This window comes from Hemicordylus capensis, chromosome 15, assembly GCF_027244095.1.
Source record: "Hemicordylus capensis ecotype Gifberg chromosome 15, rHemCap1.1.pri, whole genome shotgun sequence".
Taxonomy (NCBI): Eukaryota; Metazoa; Chordata; class Lepidosauria; order Squamata; family Cordylidae; genus Hemicordylus; species Hemicordylus capensis.
This window is the reverse complement of record NC_069671.1, coordinates 17366554-17385274: the sequence shown is the minus strand read 5'-3', so window position 1 is coordinate 17385274 and position 18721 is coordinate 17366554. Positions and strand designations below refer to the sequence as shown.

General features: G+C 49.3%; 1 protein-coding gene across 1 annotated transcript in view; it reads left to right on the top strand.

Moving 5' to 3' along the window:
- Window positions 1-18721, top strand: part of FBXW8 (F-box and WD repeat domain containing 8) — a 57165-nt gene that overhangs the window by 36541 nt on the left and 1903 nt on the right. Inside the window, exons 8-10 of the mRNA XM_053279832.1 lie at window positions 8170-8297; window positions 15067-15252; window positions 17881-17997. Coding sequence (XP_053135807.1) covers window positions 8170-8297; window positions 15067-15252; window positions 17881-17997 — 431 coding nt within the window. The remainder of the gene's footprint in view (window positions 1-8169; window positions 8298-15066; window positions 15253-17880; window positions 17998-18721) is intronic.

Sequence of the window (18721 nt, the reverse complement as noted above, 5' to 3'; positions counted from 1 at the left end):
GTGTGCTGCGCGTCCTGCACATCTTGCCTAGTTTGGGCCATTATTGTCTCTAACCCAGATACACACTTAGTGAGGTCATCCACACCATCAAAAACGGTGTTCTCCCCGGGTTTGGGAACTGTGTGTGCTCCCAGCTTTCCGTTGCGTGGAAGCAAGGTAGGAGGGAAACCTGGGTAGCCTTTCCTCCGAACGGAGAATTGAGAGCACACACCGCTCCCAAACCCGGGGAGAACACCGTTTTTGATGGTGTGGATGACCTCGGTGTCTTCCCCCTTAGTCACCTTTCTTCGGAGTCCCTGCCATTGTAGCCTTGCCTCGTAAGGAAGGTGCTTTGGGCTTGTTGTGTGGGTTCGGAGCAGTCTCCCAATTGGGCGCTGAAGCCTTTTGGTGTTTCCTGGCAGATGGTCTCGAGCGGTGCAGCCGTGTGTCTCCTAATCAGGGAGATGGGGCCACAGGAGGCCAGGCGGCTGGGATGTGTTTGACAAGGACACAGGCTCGCTTGGCATGGGCACACCGACTGACATCATGCCGGAAACTCATTACTAATGTCTATTACGATAATTATCCCCCAGACATGGCGGGGATTTTGCATCGGTTGATTACTCTGGTCAGAAGTCGATGATCTATCTTGAGACAAGGCTTTGGATATCGGAGATGTATCGGAGCCGCTTGGCCCTGTTTCGGAGGGATGGAAACCCTCCCCTTGCTCGCCTGACAATGGTGTTCGTTTTTCTGGAGCCAAGGCATTGCATACTGTTGGCAGAAGCACTGCATAATTCGGGGCCCATTTATCTAGATAGGCTATAGCAGGTGCTCCAATCCTTTCATGTGATTAAATCCTATAGCTGTTTATTTCGTACTAGGGCTGTTAACTGGTCAAAGAGTTAACTAATCCGCCTTTTAACCAATTAGTCAATTAATTAAATTTTAACCAATTAGTCAATTAATTAAATTACATGTTTGGGTAGTATGCAAACACCTAAAGATGCCATTTTGAAAATTTAATCACACTACCCAAGCATTGTTAAAGTACCATTTTAATATTTTCTTCTTCATTCTCTATTACAGGAGAACCAAAATATCCTTGCAAAATGTGTGTGCCTCTAATGTTCAGCCCAGCTGTCTAAATAATTGCCTTTCTTAATTAAAATTGGAAGCTACTTAATGTGAGAGCTCTTGATAGAGCTTTCTTTGCCTTAAAGTTTTTTTTTTCCAAAAATTGAAATATTAAAAAAATCCAATCCTCAAATTGTGGCATCAAAAACAGTTCATGTGGGCGTACGTAATTCTGCCCTTTCTCATTCCAGTATTGGACAAATAATATCCCATACAGCTATCTTGCTAAAGCTTATCAAGTCTAGAACTGGACTAATAAAGGTGGGGTTTAAATATAATACCTTACAGTTACAATCAAATAATATTACAGTTGTGGCTGGAGTTGATGGGTATTACAGTTCATCTGGGGACCCAAGGTAGAAATTTAAATCCTTCACATTTTAAAGCTTTTTCTCATCAACAGTGAGGACTTGAAATTCTCCCTTTTTTCAAAATGAAATTTAGATTTCTGGGATTCTTTAGGGTTTACCTGGAGGCTCTGTTATCCAGTTGGCAATACAGGAGGACCTCGCTATTCGCAGGGGTTCTGTTCTGCGGTACAACTGCTGATACGGAAACCACGAATACTGAGTCATTGCAGCAGTGGGGAATTGGGGGTTAGGTTCCTGGTAGGGGTAAAAACATCAACAAAACACATTTCGCAGAGAGGGGGAATGCAGGAGGAAGTTTCCTACCATACTTAGCTGCTCCCTGAGTTGTGCTGTGCCCTGGAATGCCCCAAAATCTGCCCAAAATCACTTTAAAAAAAATAAAATACTGAGCCATTTTGAGGCTCCAAAACACAAAATGGTGGCTGGAAATAATCTCTGCGGTAGAATTGCCAGGCCCCCAGAATTTCGGGTTTCACCGGGATTTTAAACCAAATTGTTTAGCCAACCCAGATTCGCCCAGATTTCAGCTTTCATTTTTATTTTTAAAGCTAAGCTCTAGCCCTTGTAGAAGTGAAATTATGGATCAGAACGTGCAGTCATTGTTCTGCTCAACAATTATTTTCAAGCCGATTTACTTAAGATGCAAATTAGGCACCCGGTTTTGGAAAGCCGGAATGTGGCAACCCTACTCTGTGGTCATTTCTGGCCACCCGTGGATATGCGAGAACAACGTGTTTCCACCGCTGCATATTTTATTACCCAACTATGAATACGCAAATCGTATCGAGGTTCAATTGTATTGTGGCTTTCTTGCTTCCCGGTTTTTTCTTACATTCTTGAAAACTTTTAAACTGCCTAGTGACACACGTTTCGGGTGGTATAGAAATATATTAAATAAAATAAATTATTGTACTGATGTTCAAGGACCCAGTTTGACCAGAGTGTTTAAGAGCAGCGTCTCGGCATAGTGATGGTTACTGGTCTCGATGGCTATAAGGCTACCTCCAGGTTCACAGGAAGAGGTCAGTGGGGTTTAGTGGTTAGAGTGCTGGACTAGGACACGGGAGACCTGAGTTCAAATCCCGGTTCAGCCATCAAACTCACTGGGTGACCCAGGGCTGATCTCTCAGCCTAACTTCCCTCACAGGGTTGTTGTGAGGATAAACATAACCATGTGTACTGCTCTGTGTCTTCACAGGAAGAGCGGGATGTCAATGTGAAAACAGACTCTGAATCTGATTGTGTCCGTTTATAGAAAGAAGTAATAGGTTTTTTAAAAATAATTCTGTATTTTCAGGAACATAGGAAGCGGACTTCTACCAAGTCAGAACATTGGTCCATCCAGCTCAGTATTTTTCTGCCCAGACTGGCAGCGGCTTCTCTTCTCTTCTCTTCTCTTCTCTTCTCTTCTCTTCTCTTCTCCTGTTTTGCTCTGCTTCCGCGCCCCCCTGCCTGGGAGCTGGGCACAGGGTCTCTTCTCCATCTTTGTCCACAGGTTAAATGAGTCTGGTGACCCCCTTCCTGCCTCCAGCAGACATCTGTCCACATCTCCACCTCGCCTGCTTTGGCAAGGCCTCCCCGCCTGGCAGGCCGCGCTCCGGAGAGGTCCAGGGCCGAGGCAGCAGGGCTTGCAGGTGCTTTGGCAAAGGCCACCGCCGTCCGGGCTGGGCTGGGCTTGCCCGCTTGCCGCCTGGCTCTGCTCGGAGACGGCGCCGGCTGTTTGATTCTCTTCAAACCGCAGTCTTCAAAGGAAACAGGATCCTTGTTTTGTTTTGCTGTTTTGTTTCAAGAGCTTCCCCGGTAATTTTATATGGCAAGGACAGGGGCGCAGAGGCGTGTGTTTGGCACGGAGGGGCATCCCGCTGGCTGGGGAGGCAGAAAGGGGCTGTTGCTTCTCTCAGTTCCCAGGTGGCTGCCTGCCCGGGGACAGAGGAAGCTGCCTTCTCCTGAGTCAGACCCTTGGTCCCTCTAGCTCAGCATTGTCCACACCGGCTGGCAGCAGCTCTCCAAGGTTTCAGGCGGGAGTCTCTCCCAGTCCTGCTCAGGAGTCTCTCCCAGTCATGCAAAGAGCGACCTATGCAAAGAGCTACCCCCCCCTCCGTCCCCAAAGTGGGGGAGATCTTCCAGTGCTGACATGCAGTCTCCCATTCAATTGCAAACCGGGGTAGACTCTCCTTAGCAAAGGGGACACCTCTCCTCCCTCTTGGAGCATCCTGCAGGGCTGCTCGGCACCGGGGAGAGGGAGCGACGTGGGGGTGCGCTTGCCTATGGAAAGTCACTTTTGCGATGGCATGAAAGGCTGTTTTCCACTCGCTCCGGGATGAGGTCGCGTTCCGCGTTCTGCGGCACTGACTTCGCCCTCCCAGGGATCTGCAAGAGAGCCTAGCTGGCTGGCTGTCAAAAAATTACATCATATTGGAGTAAACTGCTTTTAAATCAAACATCCATTATTCATGCATATTAACTGCTTTGTGTGTCCCCCCCTTTTTTTATTCCACACCCCCCACCACCACACACAGTCCCTTCTGTGCAGATTGACTCTCTCCCAGCCCGCTCCTCCCACCCCGTCTCCCGCCGATCTTCCAAATCTTAGCTCATCTGTAAATTTATTATCCAACTAATATGCTGATCTCCCGTGCGTTTTGGTCTGCGCGTGCTGACCGGGCATTTGTTAATAGCCAGATTTCCCAAGATGCCGGGCCGAGGGATGTGTTTACGGGAGCCAGACGAAACCGCACCTTTCAGTTAACGCCACGAAATGCAGAGCTTCTCCGCCATGATTTAGATCCGCGGGAGAAGCCGTGGCCAGTGCTCTTGGAGCGTGTCACGTGGGTCGCCTGCCGAGCATTTCGTGCCGCTGCGCGGGGAAGTGAACCTGAACAGTTTACGCCTCGAGATCACCGATTCGGGTGGGATAGAAATGACAGGAATGAATGAACCCGTGCACAAATTGGAGAGATGAGTAAAAATCCAGTCAGTTTAGGGGCTTGCTTCTAAATAACGCCATCACATTTAATACTGGCCAGCTCCTACTTTCTTGATTCACTGTCTCATGCTCTCTGCAGTTTTTGTTACCCAAAGGCCATGTTGTACCTTGGTCTACCAGTCATTAGGAGAGCTGGTCTTGTGGGTAGCAAGCATGAGTTGTCCTCTTGGCTAAGCAGGGTCTGCCTGAGTTTGCATTTATTTATTTATTTATTCATTCATTCATTCATTCATTATTGAATTTATATACCGCCTAGTATAAAAATCTCTAGGCGGTTTACAGATTAAAACATACAATATAACATGTTTAAAATTCATAAAAGATAAAAATTATAGATAAAAACACATTAAAAGCACCTTAAAATTTTAAAATACAATCTCAGTTGAAGGCCTGGGAAAACAAGTGCGTCTTCAGGGTCCTTCTAAAAGCAAACAGAGAAGGAGATGCTCTTATTTCAGCAGGGAGCGAGTTCCAAAGCCCTGGCGCAGCCACCGAATGGGAGACTACATATCTGAGCGCTGTGAGTTATTCCCCTTAGGGGATGGGGCCGCTCCGGGAAGAGCATCTGCCTGCTTGCATGCAGAAGGTTCTAAGTTCCCTCCCTGGCAGCATCTCCAAGGTAGGGCTGAGAGAGACTCCGGCCTGCAACCTGGGAGAAGCCGCTGCCAGTCTGTGTAGACAATAGTGAGCTAGGTGAACCAAGGGTCTGACTCAGTATATGGCAGCTTCCTATGTTCTTATGATCCATTAGTATCGATACAACTTCCTTTCCCCTTTGCCTTCTGCCACGCTTGTTAAGTACATACTGATTGCCCTGCTAAATCAGGTCAAGGAGGAGAGAAGACTTGGTGCAGACCTTTGTTCATCTAGTCTAGGGGTTCCCAACCTCTTTAAACGTGAGCCCCTTCTGTCTCAAGCCTTCAGCTCAGGTACCCAATAAGATTTGTGTTTGTGCATGCATGTGTGTGCACATAAAAATTCTAAGGATTACAGTTTGAGTCAGGCAACTGCAGTCACTAGCTTACATGGTATCGTATCGTATCCAGATGAAGTGACTCCCGTTGAAATAAACATTTTGAAGTGACTCCCATTTGAAGGAAGCCTGTTCCATTACTTTCTGTAAGACTGCTTATGAGCAGTGTGGGGAGGGCAGGAGAACTCTCAGTACTCGCTGGGATTCCTCCAAGTACCCCAAGGGTTACGCCTCCCTGAAGGGGAAGATCGCACGGCAGATAAGGCTCCCGTGTCGTTGCCCATCCAAATGCAAACCAAGGCGAGCCATGCTTAGCCAAGGGATCCATGCACGCTCCTGGCCGCAAGTCCGGCTCTTCGCCCCAGAAGAGGTGGCATTAGACTAATGCGTTGCCTGAACAAAAGGGAGAGCAAAAGGGGGCATGAATAATTGATCCGGCTCTTCTGTAGCAACGGGAGAAAATGAAATCCCATTTGCTCAGCCTTATTAAAAGAGCGAGCGAGGGGGCGAGGCGGTAAAGGTCGTTAAGGGACTTGTAACATGGAAAGACTCGGCCTGCGAAATGGACGCTGCGTCTCTCGAATCCCCGAAGTCTTTAACTCAGCGTCACGGTGAAGGCCGTCTTCAGTCGCTTGGGGCCTGTTGAATTATTCAGCGCTCGGGGAGATCTCCAGAAACCTTCGATTTCTGCGCGTCAAATGGTAAATAGGGCCATTTGGCTTGGTTTGGCCCGTGTATTCGGAGGACATGGTTGCTGGCCGAGGCGCCCATGCTGGAGTTGATGTTTTGGGGCTACCCCATCTTGATCCTCGGCCTATTGACTGAGGTGCTGCTTCCTGAATTCCAGAGAACTCTCGCCAGGCTCTGGAACTATGCGTACCTTTTGAAACCCACTCAAAAGTTCACACAATAGTTCAAATCTAGGTTGGACGTGGGTTGCCGACACTTAATGTACTTGTATGAACTTGTGCCAAGGTGGTTCGTGGCCCGAGACGAATCTGAGATTCTTACCATTCCATGGGTTCACACAATCCTGCTAACCTGCCTTAAACCCAGATTTGAACAATTGTGTGAACCAGGCCACTCCCACCAAACTGTCACTAGGGCAGCGAAAGCGGAACTGCGGTGATCCGTGGCTGTGATTTATGGGCCTCTCTGCAATCCTGGAGCTGTGACCCACATGCTGTCTATGCTGAAACTGACGACAGATGGCCAACTGTAGATTTCCCAGCTGTTGCTGGACTTCAACTTCCATCACTCTCAGCTGCAAACTTAAAAGGAGATTCTTGAGCACTCCTTTAACCCCGCTTGCGTTTCTCCTGGGCCCGACGCCACTTTACTTCGCTCCCTCTCCATTTCCTGATCCTGCAGCCTGTCACTTGTGCACGTCTCCAGATTTTGGCCTTGCTTCTAGCTGTGTCTCGGACCACTTCTGTGAGCACATTAAGATCTTCCCCCTTAGGGGATGGAGCCGCTCTGGGACGAGCACCTGCATGTTTGCATGCAGAAGGTCCCAAGTTCCCTCCCTGGCAGCATCTCCAAGATAGGGCTGAGAAAGATTCCTGCCTGCATCCTTGGAGAAGCCGCTGCCAGTCTGTGTAGACAATCCTGAGCTAGATGGACCAAGGGTCTGACTCAGTAGAAGGCAGCTTCTTATGTTCTTTATGCTCCTTCCTCTTGCTTTTCCTGGATTCAGACTCTCTTCTTCACCGACTGCCAATGACTCATCCCTGCAGGGTTTGTTTTTGTTTTTTTTAAATTATTATTTTGCTGCTTGTACTTTGCCACACAGATTAGCCCGTGCTATGACTCAGGACATCCCTGGTTTGAATCTGGCCTCGTTCCTTAACTTTACTATGAGATGCACGCCTCCCCTTTCCAAAGACCATCAAGATGGCTTGCCCTTATCAACATAATAACCTGAAAGCCAAGAAGGCACCCAGCCTACAAGTTAACTGGTGATGCAAACCGAAACAGATTAATAGAGGGTGTAAACTTAGCCCTGAAATGGCAGACCATTAACAACAGATATTTGAAACATCAGCTTTACTCCCCCATCTGCAAAACGTAGCTAGGGATACCGACCATCACTGCCGCCAGAATGATATATATGAATTGCATTGCGCACTCACACTTAACGTCGCAGTTTGGCAGCAGCAAAGAGAGCCACCTAATGGCGCAGCGGGGAAATGACTTGACTAGCAAGCCAGAGGTGGCCGGTTCGAATCCCCGCTGGTATGTTTCCCGTATCGGGCAGCAGCGATCTAGGAGGATGCTGAAAGGCGTAATCTCAGACTATGCGGGAGGTGGAAATGGGAAACCCCTCCTGTATTCTACTAAGACAACCACAGGGCTCTGTGCTCGCCACGAGTCGACACCGATTCGACGGCTCACTTTACCTTTAAGAGATGCAGAGAGAGGGGAAGCTGGAGGAGCAACGCCCCACTTAAATGCTTGGGAGGAGAGGAGGGAGACTTTTCGGGTGGGCGTGGCAGGGGGAGAGTATGTTATTCGACCTGTTTTGGGGTGGGGTGGGAGGAAAAGAGCATTGTGACCTTTTAAAGTCTGATTTGAAGCATAAACAGTTGTGAGCTAAAGTTAACTTTTCCAGCTGCCTGTTTGGGTGGAAATGAGCTTCCGAGAGAGATGCAAACACACTTCGCCTTTTTGCCCTTAGTGCCACACCTGGCTTATCTCGTTGCATTCTGTGGCCTTCCTTCCAGGTCCTCCTCTATGGCTTAGAGACGGGCCAGTGCATGGCGCAGTTGGGCAGCTCCTTGGGCGACTTCACCTGCGTCAACCTCCGGGACAGCCCGCCCTGCCTCTTGGTGGCTGGAAACAAAGACCGGAGGTACGTCTCAGCTGGAGGAAGCAGCCTGCCGGGCCCTTCCCGTGCCGTGCCTCCGTGCCAACTGGCTTTCTGTTCTCTCTGAGGCAGAGAGCCGGTCTTGTGGCAGCAAGCGTGGATTCTCCCCTTTGCTAAGCAGGGCCCACCCTGGTTTGCATTTGGATGGGTGACTCCAAAATGATGAGGTGGTGGTGGTGGTGGTGGTAGTAGTAATGTGGGCATTGTCTGATGTTTTGAACTACCACTAATTATGGCTAGGGATGATGGGCGTTGTCGTTCAACAACAGCTGGAGGGCCAAGGTTCCCCACCCCTGCTTTAGGCGATGGGTCTGCAGCCCAGTGGCAGAGCATCTGCTTTGCATGCAGAAGGTCCAGGGTTCGGTCCCCGGCAGCATCTCCAGGTCGGGCTGGGAGAGACTCCTGCCTGAAAACTTGGAGAAGCCGCTGCCAGTCTGTGTAGACCAGGCCTGCTCAACTTCGGCCCTCCTGCAGATGTTGGCCTACAACTCCCATAATCCCTGGCTTTTGGCTGCTATGGCTAGGATTATGGGAGTTGTAGTCCAAAAACAGCTCGGGGGCCAAAGTTGAGGAGGCCTGGTGTAGACAATACTGAGCTAGCTGGACCAATGGTCTGACTCAGTAGAAGGCAGCTTCCTTTGTTAGGATTGCAGGGGGTGGTCTCAGGGGACAAGATACAGACACCTTGCTGAAGCTGAGCAAGTCTTGGAGACCCTTGTACACCGCTTTTGGAAGTGCAGCTGTCGCTTAGTAGCAGAGCATCTGCTTGGTATACAGGAGGTCCCAGGTTCCCTCCCTGGCAGCATCTCCAAGTAGGCCTGGGAGAGACACCCGCCTGAAACCCTTGGGGAAGCTGCTGCCAGTCAGTGTAGTAGACAATATAGATTTAGAGGGACCAAGGGTCTGGGGATGAGGCCGTATCTCAGGGGCAGAGCCTCCCTCCCTGGCAGCATCTCCAGGAAGGGCTGGGCAGGATGCCTCAACCATACTGACTCGGTCTAAAGCCGCCCCCCATGTTCCTGCGGGCACAGAACGGCACTGACAGCCACGGGCAGATTTCCGTGCAGACTTTGAGAACTAGGTTATGAGGTCATGGCTGGCCCGTACATCCTGCTTCGTAATGTTTATCAAAAGAACAACCCTCAATGGGAAGACGTTCCCCACCAGCTACCACTTCCCTTCCTTTCCCGCCACCACTTGCAGAATGAGTTTGGCATTTAGCTCCCTTCCGGAGATGGAAAGGGCAAAAAAACAACCTAAGGGCGAAATCTCGCACCGGCCAGCAGAGTCCCCACTGCCAAGCAGTGACAGGGGCTACGTTGGGACCCCGGCGTCCCTCAGGTGCCACGGGGCGGCTTTTCATGTGAACGGGCTCCAGATTCTATTTAGCTGATTAGCAGCCGCCTCGTTATCTCCTCCGCTTGGCCAGGGCTGGCTTTTCTTTCTTTTTTTTTCCTGCTCAGTGTCTGTTGGCAGACATGCAGACTCTGGGAGTCATCAGCATACAAGGATTAAAGTGCTTAAAAAGCCCCTTTGAGTCCAATTTTTTAGATTATTCTTTCTCTTTGGGAGGAGGATGCTGTTTACCGAAATGGTCCACGGCTTTGCACCAAAGAGAGGTGGCACAATGGCGGAACAAACCTGTCTCTAATGTATGTATGTATGTATGTATGTATGTTTGTTTGTTTGTTTGTTTATAAACTGCCCCATCCAAAGGCTCTGGGCAGTATACAACAAATGTAAAAGACATAAAAACACACACCATTTAAGACACAGCACTCAAAACAATATAAAAACAATTCAGAAACAAAATACTTTTTAAAAACCAATTTAAAAACCTTGGTAGGCCAGGCCAAACAAGTACGTTTTTAGGGCTCTCTTAAAGGCCGACAGCGAGCCTAAATTATGGATATCTGCCAGGAGTGCATTCCATAGGCCAGGAGCAGCTACAGAGAAGGCCCGGTTCCGAGCTGCCACCAGACATACTGGTGGTAACTGGCAACGGACCTCTCCAGATGACCTCAACGTGTGATGGAGATCATACAGAAGAAGGCACTCTCTAAGGTAGATCCAAGAGCACTCCCAAGCTGCATACCTGTTCGTTCTTAGGGAGTGTAACCCCATCCTGCACAGGAAGATCTAACTCATCCCTCAAATTCTGATCCTCCACACTGAGCACCTCCATCTTGCTTGGATTCAGCTTCAATTTGTTATCCCTCATCCAGCCCATTACTGCCCGTAGGCAGGCATTTAGGGAGTGAATGCCATTTCCTGATGATAAGAAGAAATAGATTTGAGTGCCATCAGCATACTGATAACAACCTGCACCAAAACTCCTAATGACCTCACCCAGCGGTTTCATGTAAATGTTAAAAAGCATTGGTAATAAGTACCTGCGCTCTCCCTCTCCTTCTCCCCCACCCCACAAAGCACTGGGTCACTGACCTGCAGGTGGCAGTTTGATGTGGGGGGCGAGTGTCCATCATCAAGTATGGGCTTGGTGCATCTGGATTTCAAACATTGAATTTGTCATAGGAACTTGCCTTATACTGAGTCAGACCCTTGGTCCATCTTCCTCAGTATTGTCTACCCAGACTGGCAGAAACTTCTCCAAGGCCGCAGGCTAGAGTCTCTGAGCCTTATCTTGGAGATGCCAAAGGAGGGAACTTGGAACCTTCTGCATGCTCTTCCCAGAGCGGCTCTATTCCCCAAACAGTGCTCACAGGAAGTCTCCCATTCAAATGCAAACCAGGGTGGACCCTGCTTAGCCAAGGGGCCAATTCATGTTCGCTGCCACAAGACCAGCTCCACTCCCTTGGAGAGGCCTTGGCCCATGAATGCTACAGAATGAGGTAGTACAGTCCTGCACGGTCTGTACCACTTCAGATTTTGAAATCGGAACACATAATTCTTGAACATCGGAACATAGGCAGCTGCCTTCTACAACACAAGAATGCTTGTGAAGCCTGGAATATAGGAACATGGGAAGCTGCCATATACTGAGTCAGACCTCTGGTCCATCTAGCTCAGTATTGCCTACCCAGACTGGCAGCGGCTTCTCCAGGGTTGCAGGCAGGAGTCTTTCTCAGCCCAATCTTGGAGAGGCTGCCAGGAAGGGAACTTGGAGCCTTCTGCATGCAAGCAGGCAGGTGCTCTTCCCAGAGTGGCCCCATCCCCTCAGGGGAATATCTTCCAGTCTCCCGTCCAAATGCAAACCAGGGTCGACCCTGCTTTGCAGCAATCCATGCTTGCCACCCCAGGGCCAGCCCTCCTCTCTCGGGGAAACTTCCCGAGATTTAACAAAACCATCAGAAAACCCTCTTGAATATAGTGTCGAAATTCCCAGCCTGTGCTCAGATCAGCAACCACCCCAAAGCTCTTCTTTGTTCTTGGGCTAACCCGCTCAGCCCTTCTATCGCTTCTGAGAGTTTTTGGCCCTTCTCGAGTCTTCGTAGTAGCGCCACTCAGCAGCAAGCAGCCTTTGATATTTAAACTCAGAAGGTAGGGAAGAGAGAAGCCGAGATGCTCCCACGTCGCCCCTCGGACTCCATTCTGTTGCAGCCGGGCGAGGGGTGTGCAGCCTGTGCAGTCCAGTTCTGAGGGCTTGCTCTCTCCTCCCCGAACGGAAGACTGTCTTTGTTTTCCCTGGGCACGGATACCTGGAAGCCAGGCCTTTGCTAATGAGGCCACAAAGACTCCACCGGGGCCCGGGAGGTGGAAGGCGGCCTGATTATCCAAACGCGGCGCCGGCAGGCAGAGGGCCAGGCCCCGCCCGCGCTTGGAAGCGGTTCTGCTTTCACCGCGTGCCGAGGTCTGCCCGGGCCCCAGCTCGCCGGGGGAAGAAGGAAGGGGCCTTTGTTGACTCCATCTGTGGCGGCTCTGACACGCCACCGCAAGGCGCCTGGGGGAGCCACGGCCCGCACGTGTCCCCTCTCCCGTTCCAGCCTGTCAGATGGATGCTGCCCGGCTGGAGTCTTTGTCGTCTTTTGGTTTTAATTGTCGGGATAGAGTTATTCGCAGGCTCCCACGGAGCGGCTTCGTTAGAGGAGGAGGAGAGGGGAGGCTTTATTTTTTGGAACGGCCTCCTGATCGGAGCAGGACTCCTGCACAATGAAAGTTCTGGCACTGCCAGCGTCCTCTTTGGTGGGCTGCGGTCCACCCAGGCGTTTGGGCGTCTGTGGTTCATCGTTTTCCCGAGGATTAGCGTCTGTTCTTTTCCAACCGCCTCTGTGGTGGTTCCCATTTTGACTCTCGGGGCTGTGTTTCCTTTTGTGCTGTGGGTTTAATCTCCTGCATTTTGGATTGTGAAAGTTTTAAGCTCTTCCCACACACGCGTATGCATGCATGTGTTTCTGCGCGCATGTGCGCGCATACACACACACATTCTTTTGCTCCTTCTCTCTCTCATTCTTTCTCTCGCTTCCAGAGTCTCTCGGTTGAGGGCTTCCTTGGATGCAGCTTGTGGTGCACCTGATACGTACAAGTCATCCCTGGGACTGGGCCAGCTCTCATGCTTAACTTTCTTTAATCATCGGGATTAATTTGGGAGGAGAGTTAGTCTTGTGGTAGCGAGTGTGGATTGTCCCCTTTGCTTAGCAGGGCCCACCCTGGTTGTATATGAACGGGAGACAACGTGCAAGCTATAGAAAAGTTGCTGGTTTTAACCTTTAAAGCCCTAAATGGCTTGGGAGCCAGTTACCTGAGAGAGCGCCTTGCCCCATATGTCCCTACCTGAACCGTAAGATCTTCCTTTGAGGTAGGTGGCTACCAGGAAGAGGGCCTTTTCGGTGGTTGCACCCCTTTTCTTGAATAGCGTTCCCAGTGAGGTTCCACCTGGCTTTGTCACTTTGTTCTTTTAGACGGCAGCTGAAAACCTTTTTGTTCACCCAGGCCTTTTAAATTCTGATTTTCAGATTTTATCTAATTTTAAAAATAATCCTAAAATGAGTTTTTAAGGTGCTTTGAATTGTATTTTAATTTTTTAAACCACTTTTTGTCTGTTATTGATTATGATTTAACGTGTTATGTGTTTTTGTTGTATGTTTTAATCCTCTGTTGTGAACCATCCAGAGAACAATTTATTATGGGCTGGCTAACAAATAGTGTATTATTATTATTGTTGTGGTTTACACAGGTTAGGTGTTATTGACTGGTTTGTTTTATCCAGACATCGAGTCCTTCCCAAGGACCTGGGATGGCTGAATTTTTTATTAGTATTTGTATTAGTATTATTATCCATGCCAGATAGACTATGCTTTATGAGTTCTTCTCATTCCCTTTTTCAAGCCATCCACTATATTTTGTGGCAGGCGACCTCCATAAATCAATGTTAATCAGGACTCACGTTGTTAAAATCTCTCCAAGACTAACCTCATCATTTAGGGGTCTGACTCACAAGCCTTTATCCTCCTGGGCTCTGCAAGGGAGCCTCTCTGGGTAACAAAAAGCTAATCACGGCTTCTATTGGGATTAATGGGCTGGCTTGATCACAATGAGAAATCAATACATGATTTCATGCAATGCGCTCCTTCGAGAGAAAAGTGCCCTGCGAAGATAAATAGCAAGTGTGTCTGTAAAATGCGTTCAACGGGTCAAGAAGCCATGATTTGTGCGGAGACGTGCAGGATGAGGCCTCTAATGAGGAATCCTTACTATCTCATGTGTGCACAGCACTCCGGATCAGAGAGTGGCTTTCAGTGAACCATCACTGAACACCCAAATGTAGAATCTTGGGTTGGCCTTGAACAGGGGTGCACAACTCAAATGCCCCGGGGGGGGGGGGCACAACCAGCCATGACTGGAGCCTGATTCAGACATGATGCTGTACGAGCGACTGTTGCTGGTGTCTGTCTTGTGTTTCTTTTCAGATTGTGAACCCTTTGGGGACAGGGATCCATCTTTATTTATCTATTTATTTCTCTATGTAAACCGCTGTGGAAACTTTTGTTTAAAAGCAGTTTATATAAATATTTGTTGTTCGAGTGTACAGATGTCTCTGTGTGTGTCTGTGTTCATTTTAAAAGTGAACCTGGATCCAGGCCCATCAAATGCATGGCACAGACAGGAAGTGGACTTGGGTACCTGTATTCAACATAACATGTGAATGACTTACCCGTGTACAGATCTTTACTTGTGTACACTTGTATATACGGGTGTCGAACATAATGTGTGAAAAGGGCCTTTGGTGTGTGGCGGCTGAGGTCACTTTTGAATGCATTATTACATTCGGATTAATGATTTAAAATATTAATGAAAGCAACGACTGTATTAGCGACTGGGGGATCTTTTCCCTTCAAGGGACCCACGATTTTAACCAAGGATAGTGGCTTAAAAAAAAGGACCAGCCTCTTGCTCCGTCAGTGGGGCCCCTGGAGTGCAGGCCAGCCCCAAATAAACCCCTAGTCTTCTCCTCTTCCTACATTGCTGTTGCTTGAAGGCTGCAATCCTAGGCATGCTTACTTGGGAGTAAGCCACGCCGAGCAGACTGTGGGATGTATGTCCAAGTCAGCATGCATAGGGTGGAGTCCTGGAGAACACAAGGTCTTGAGGTCTTGTGGAAGGCCCAGACATTCATTTAAGGACCCCCAGCACCAGGGATGGGGGGTGTCTTTGGGTGGTTAAGCTTTGCCTTTGGCATCGTGTCCAACCCCTCCAAGCAGGCCTTATCTCCTTCGCCGTCTCTCAGAGGCAGGAAAGCAAGCTCATGCCCAAGACCTGGGTGCTAAGCAAGCCTCTCTTGCCTCCTCCCTTGCAGAGTCAGAGTCTTTGATCTCCGCAGCAGCAGCAGCAGCAGCAAACCCATCTGCTCCTTCTATGGCCACCAGCTGGGCGTATCTGCCGTGCAGATGGACGACTGGAAGGTCGTCAGCGGAGGAGAGGAGGGGCTCGTCTGCGTGTGGGACCAGCGGATGGGCACCAAGCTCTGGGAAATGCACGCCAGGTGAGGCCGGCTCTCCCAAGTCGATCGGGCCACTGTGTGAAACGGGACGCGGGACTAGATGGGCTTCCTTGGGCCTGATCCAGCAGGGCTGTTCTTGTGTTCTTAGCGTGATGGACCAGGCTGGCAGTCCTGGTACCTCATTGTCATTAAGCTCCTGTACATGTGGTTGAGGCAGATGCATGCTCTTCTTTTGCTTGCCATGCGGATGGTCTTGTGCATGCCGCAAGCATGAATGGCCCCCTTTGCTAAGCAGGGTCTGCCCTGGTTTTCATTTGGATGGGAGACTACATGTGTGAGCACTGGAAGGTATTCCCCTTCGGGGATGGGGCCACTCTAGGAAGTGGAATTTGCACGAAGAAGGTTCCAAATTCCCTTTGTGGCATCTCCAGATAGGGCTGTTTGAAACTCCTGCCTGTAACTTTGGAGAAGCCGCTGACAGACTGTGTAGACCAGCCCTATTCAACCTAGCCCCCCTGCTCCAGATGTTTTTGGACCATGACCCTAGCCACAGTGGCCAGTAGCCAGGGATTATGGGAGTTGTAGGCCAACATCTGCAGGAGGGCCAAGGTTGAGCAGCCCTGGTGTAGACAATACTGAGCTAGATGGACCAGTGATGTGACTCAGTATATGGTAGCTTCCTATGGCAATATATAATGGTGGAGCTGATCCCCTCTGGTATTATTTATATTTTGAAGTCTTTGTGGGTGTGTTTGTGCAAGATAGCCATACTTTTTCAATTACCTGCAGATATAAAATTTTTGCATACACAATCTTGCTTCTTACCTTGGATGAATGCACTACTTTTTACACTGGAATGTGCTGGATGAAAAGTTTAAATAACTTCTTTGGTATTTTTACAAAGAAATTCTGAATGAAATGATACATATTTTAACTGCTCTCAGCTTTTTAGCACTCAATAATCAAATGAATAATTTTAAAATGACATCATGCCCAAGAGAAGCAGAAGATCTTCCTCAGATTCAAATTTACTTTGGTGCAAATGTACTATATATAGCAGTTATTCAATAAGACGAATAACATTTTAAGTTGAAATCCTACCAATTCCAGACTGCTCTTTTACTTCCCCTCTGCAAACCCATTAATAATAATAAGAAAAATTACATGGCATATATTTACTACCTTGTAGTTTCTTAGAAATGTAGGCTATGCAAAATGACTTTTCCTGGTTAACGGCAGGCCTCACTTACTAGTTATGTATATATTGACATCCACGTGTTGTCTTGCAAGTGTGAGGTCCCTGCCCTGAGGCGTTCACAGTGTAAAACTCTACACAGGGGAGGCCAACTCTAAAGTCCTAGGTAAGGACAGAGTGGCAAAGAGGCAAAAGAACGGATGCTTTCTTTTTTCCTTTCAAGCCCTGCTTCGGGAGTCTTCTGCATCCTGTTGTATTTCTTCCGCATTCCACTGGGTGGTACTCAAACCAGCATTCCTTGCTCGGATAATCCCCGAGCCGTTTCGTTCAAAGTAAGAGAGCAGAGATGGAGACGCTGCTCCCAGCCTTTCTTGGAAGCAGTGGCCCGGGACAGACATGAATTGGCATCAACCAGATTCCGCCTTCCCTCCCCTCGTCACACTTTTGTACCAAGAGTATAGCTGGGACTTGTCGATGGCCCCCTCCATTTTTCCTCCAGTGAGGCTGGCTGTGAGGCTGTTCTCCGACTCCTCCCGAAACGTATTATGATCCCCATTTGTTAGCTCTGTGAATTAGAGAGAGCAGGGAACCAGGAATGACCTTCCATCTGGTATAGTCAGTGTCTCGTGCACTGTTTGTGTTGGATATTAAAAACTTGTTCGACATGTACAGTTGACCTATTTTTAATTTTCTTTTAAAAAATTGGGTCCTTCAGTAGCTTCTGTTTAATTCCTGCTTCAAGATATGGCCTCATTTGGATAGCTGTGGGCTGACTCTTAATTCCAACCCCGCTCCTAACACACAAAAAAACCCCTGGCCTTCCAACGATGCAAAATATACCTGGCCCTTGAGAGGCTGAATTTAAGAGGTCACTTTACAATCTAATTCAAAATCAGTCCACCCAGCTCTGGCAGCATTTCAAAGTCCTGATTTTCAGTAACTAGTTAGCAAACCACTGCTAGGTGGGAGGATGGGGGAGTGATAGTCTCTGAGGCCGGGGCCTCCCACCTTGTTCAAATGCTGTGTGCATAAGCGCCTTCCTAGATCAGGCCCAAGGCCTATTGGGCCCAGCACCCTGTGTCACACCAGATGCCTCTGGGAAGCCCACAAGGAAGAGATGACGGGTGCCTTCTCTCCTGCTGTTGCTCCCTTGCAACTGGTATTTGGAGGTATCCTCGACCTCTGAGGCTGGAGACCGCCTATGGTAGCCCTGTCCCCCATGAATTGGTCTAAGCCCCTTTTAAAGCCATCCGAGCTGGTGGCCATCGCCACATCCTGGGGCAGAGAGTTCCGGAGATTAATTGTGCAGTGTGTGAAAAGGTACGGCGGCATCCTGCCCAGCTAGCTGTTCACTAAGAGATGACTGAAAACCGAGAGAGCATGCAGCTCCTGAAGCCAGGGCTTGTCCTACTTGCTTAATGATTTTGAGGTGTGTGAAGTTAAAATCCTCATGGAATTAAGGGCTTGTTTTCCAGGCACCCAGTCCGCCACGTCTGGTTCAACTCTCACAGCCTCATCACCGCCAACGTCCCCGATGAAAAGGTACCCCGAGGCGCCAGCATCATGGACGATGACTTGACAGCCCACCGCAGGTGAGGGCCTCCCAGCCGGCATGGGCAGAAAACGTAATCTGGGAAACAGGGAGGGGTGACTGGGCAAGACCCCTGTCTGTGTGCACAAGAGGGTTGAAGAGGCAGAGCTTGGCGAGGCCCATGATGGCAAGAGCCTAGTGGGGAGGGAGCTGGCTGTAGGTAACCCAAATATCTCTTGGTGGGAGTTGCCAGTGTTCATACTATCTTGGCTTCGAATTAAGCTTGTATTCCAAAGCTCGGCGGTTCCCAGCACCCCTCTGGGTACTTGGAGATCTCCCTGGGGGTGCTCAGAGCTCCCCAGCTTGAAGCTGACGCATTCTCAGCAGTGTGTCCGCTGCAGAAGGGGAGGGAGGAGGGTGAAAACCCTCCTCCTCGGCTCCCGATTGGCTGGCTGCGTGGTTGCCCTTTCCGCAGGAGAGGCAGAAAGAGACTCTTTCTGACCAATGTCAGAAAACTAGCCCTGAGTCCTTCCTTTTGGAATTAATGGGACAAGTAGGCTTGCGCCATTAATTTTCATGGGTGTACTCATGAGTCACTTAGTGTGGATGTCTCATCACTGTAATATTTGAATTAGTCTGTGCATGTGTTCTCGTTCTCTCTCTCTCTCTGGCCCCTTTTAATTGTGCGGGCAGGGGCAATATCCACACCAGCCCTTGATAAATGTTCGCCATGCCTGGGGTGCTCTGGGCTGTTGAGCCCCTTCCACTCGAGATGCCACCTTGCC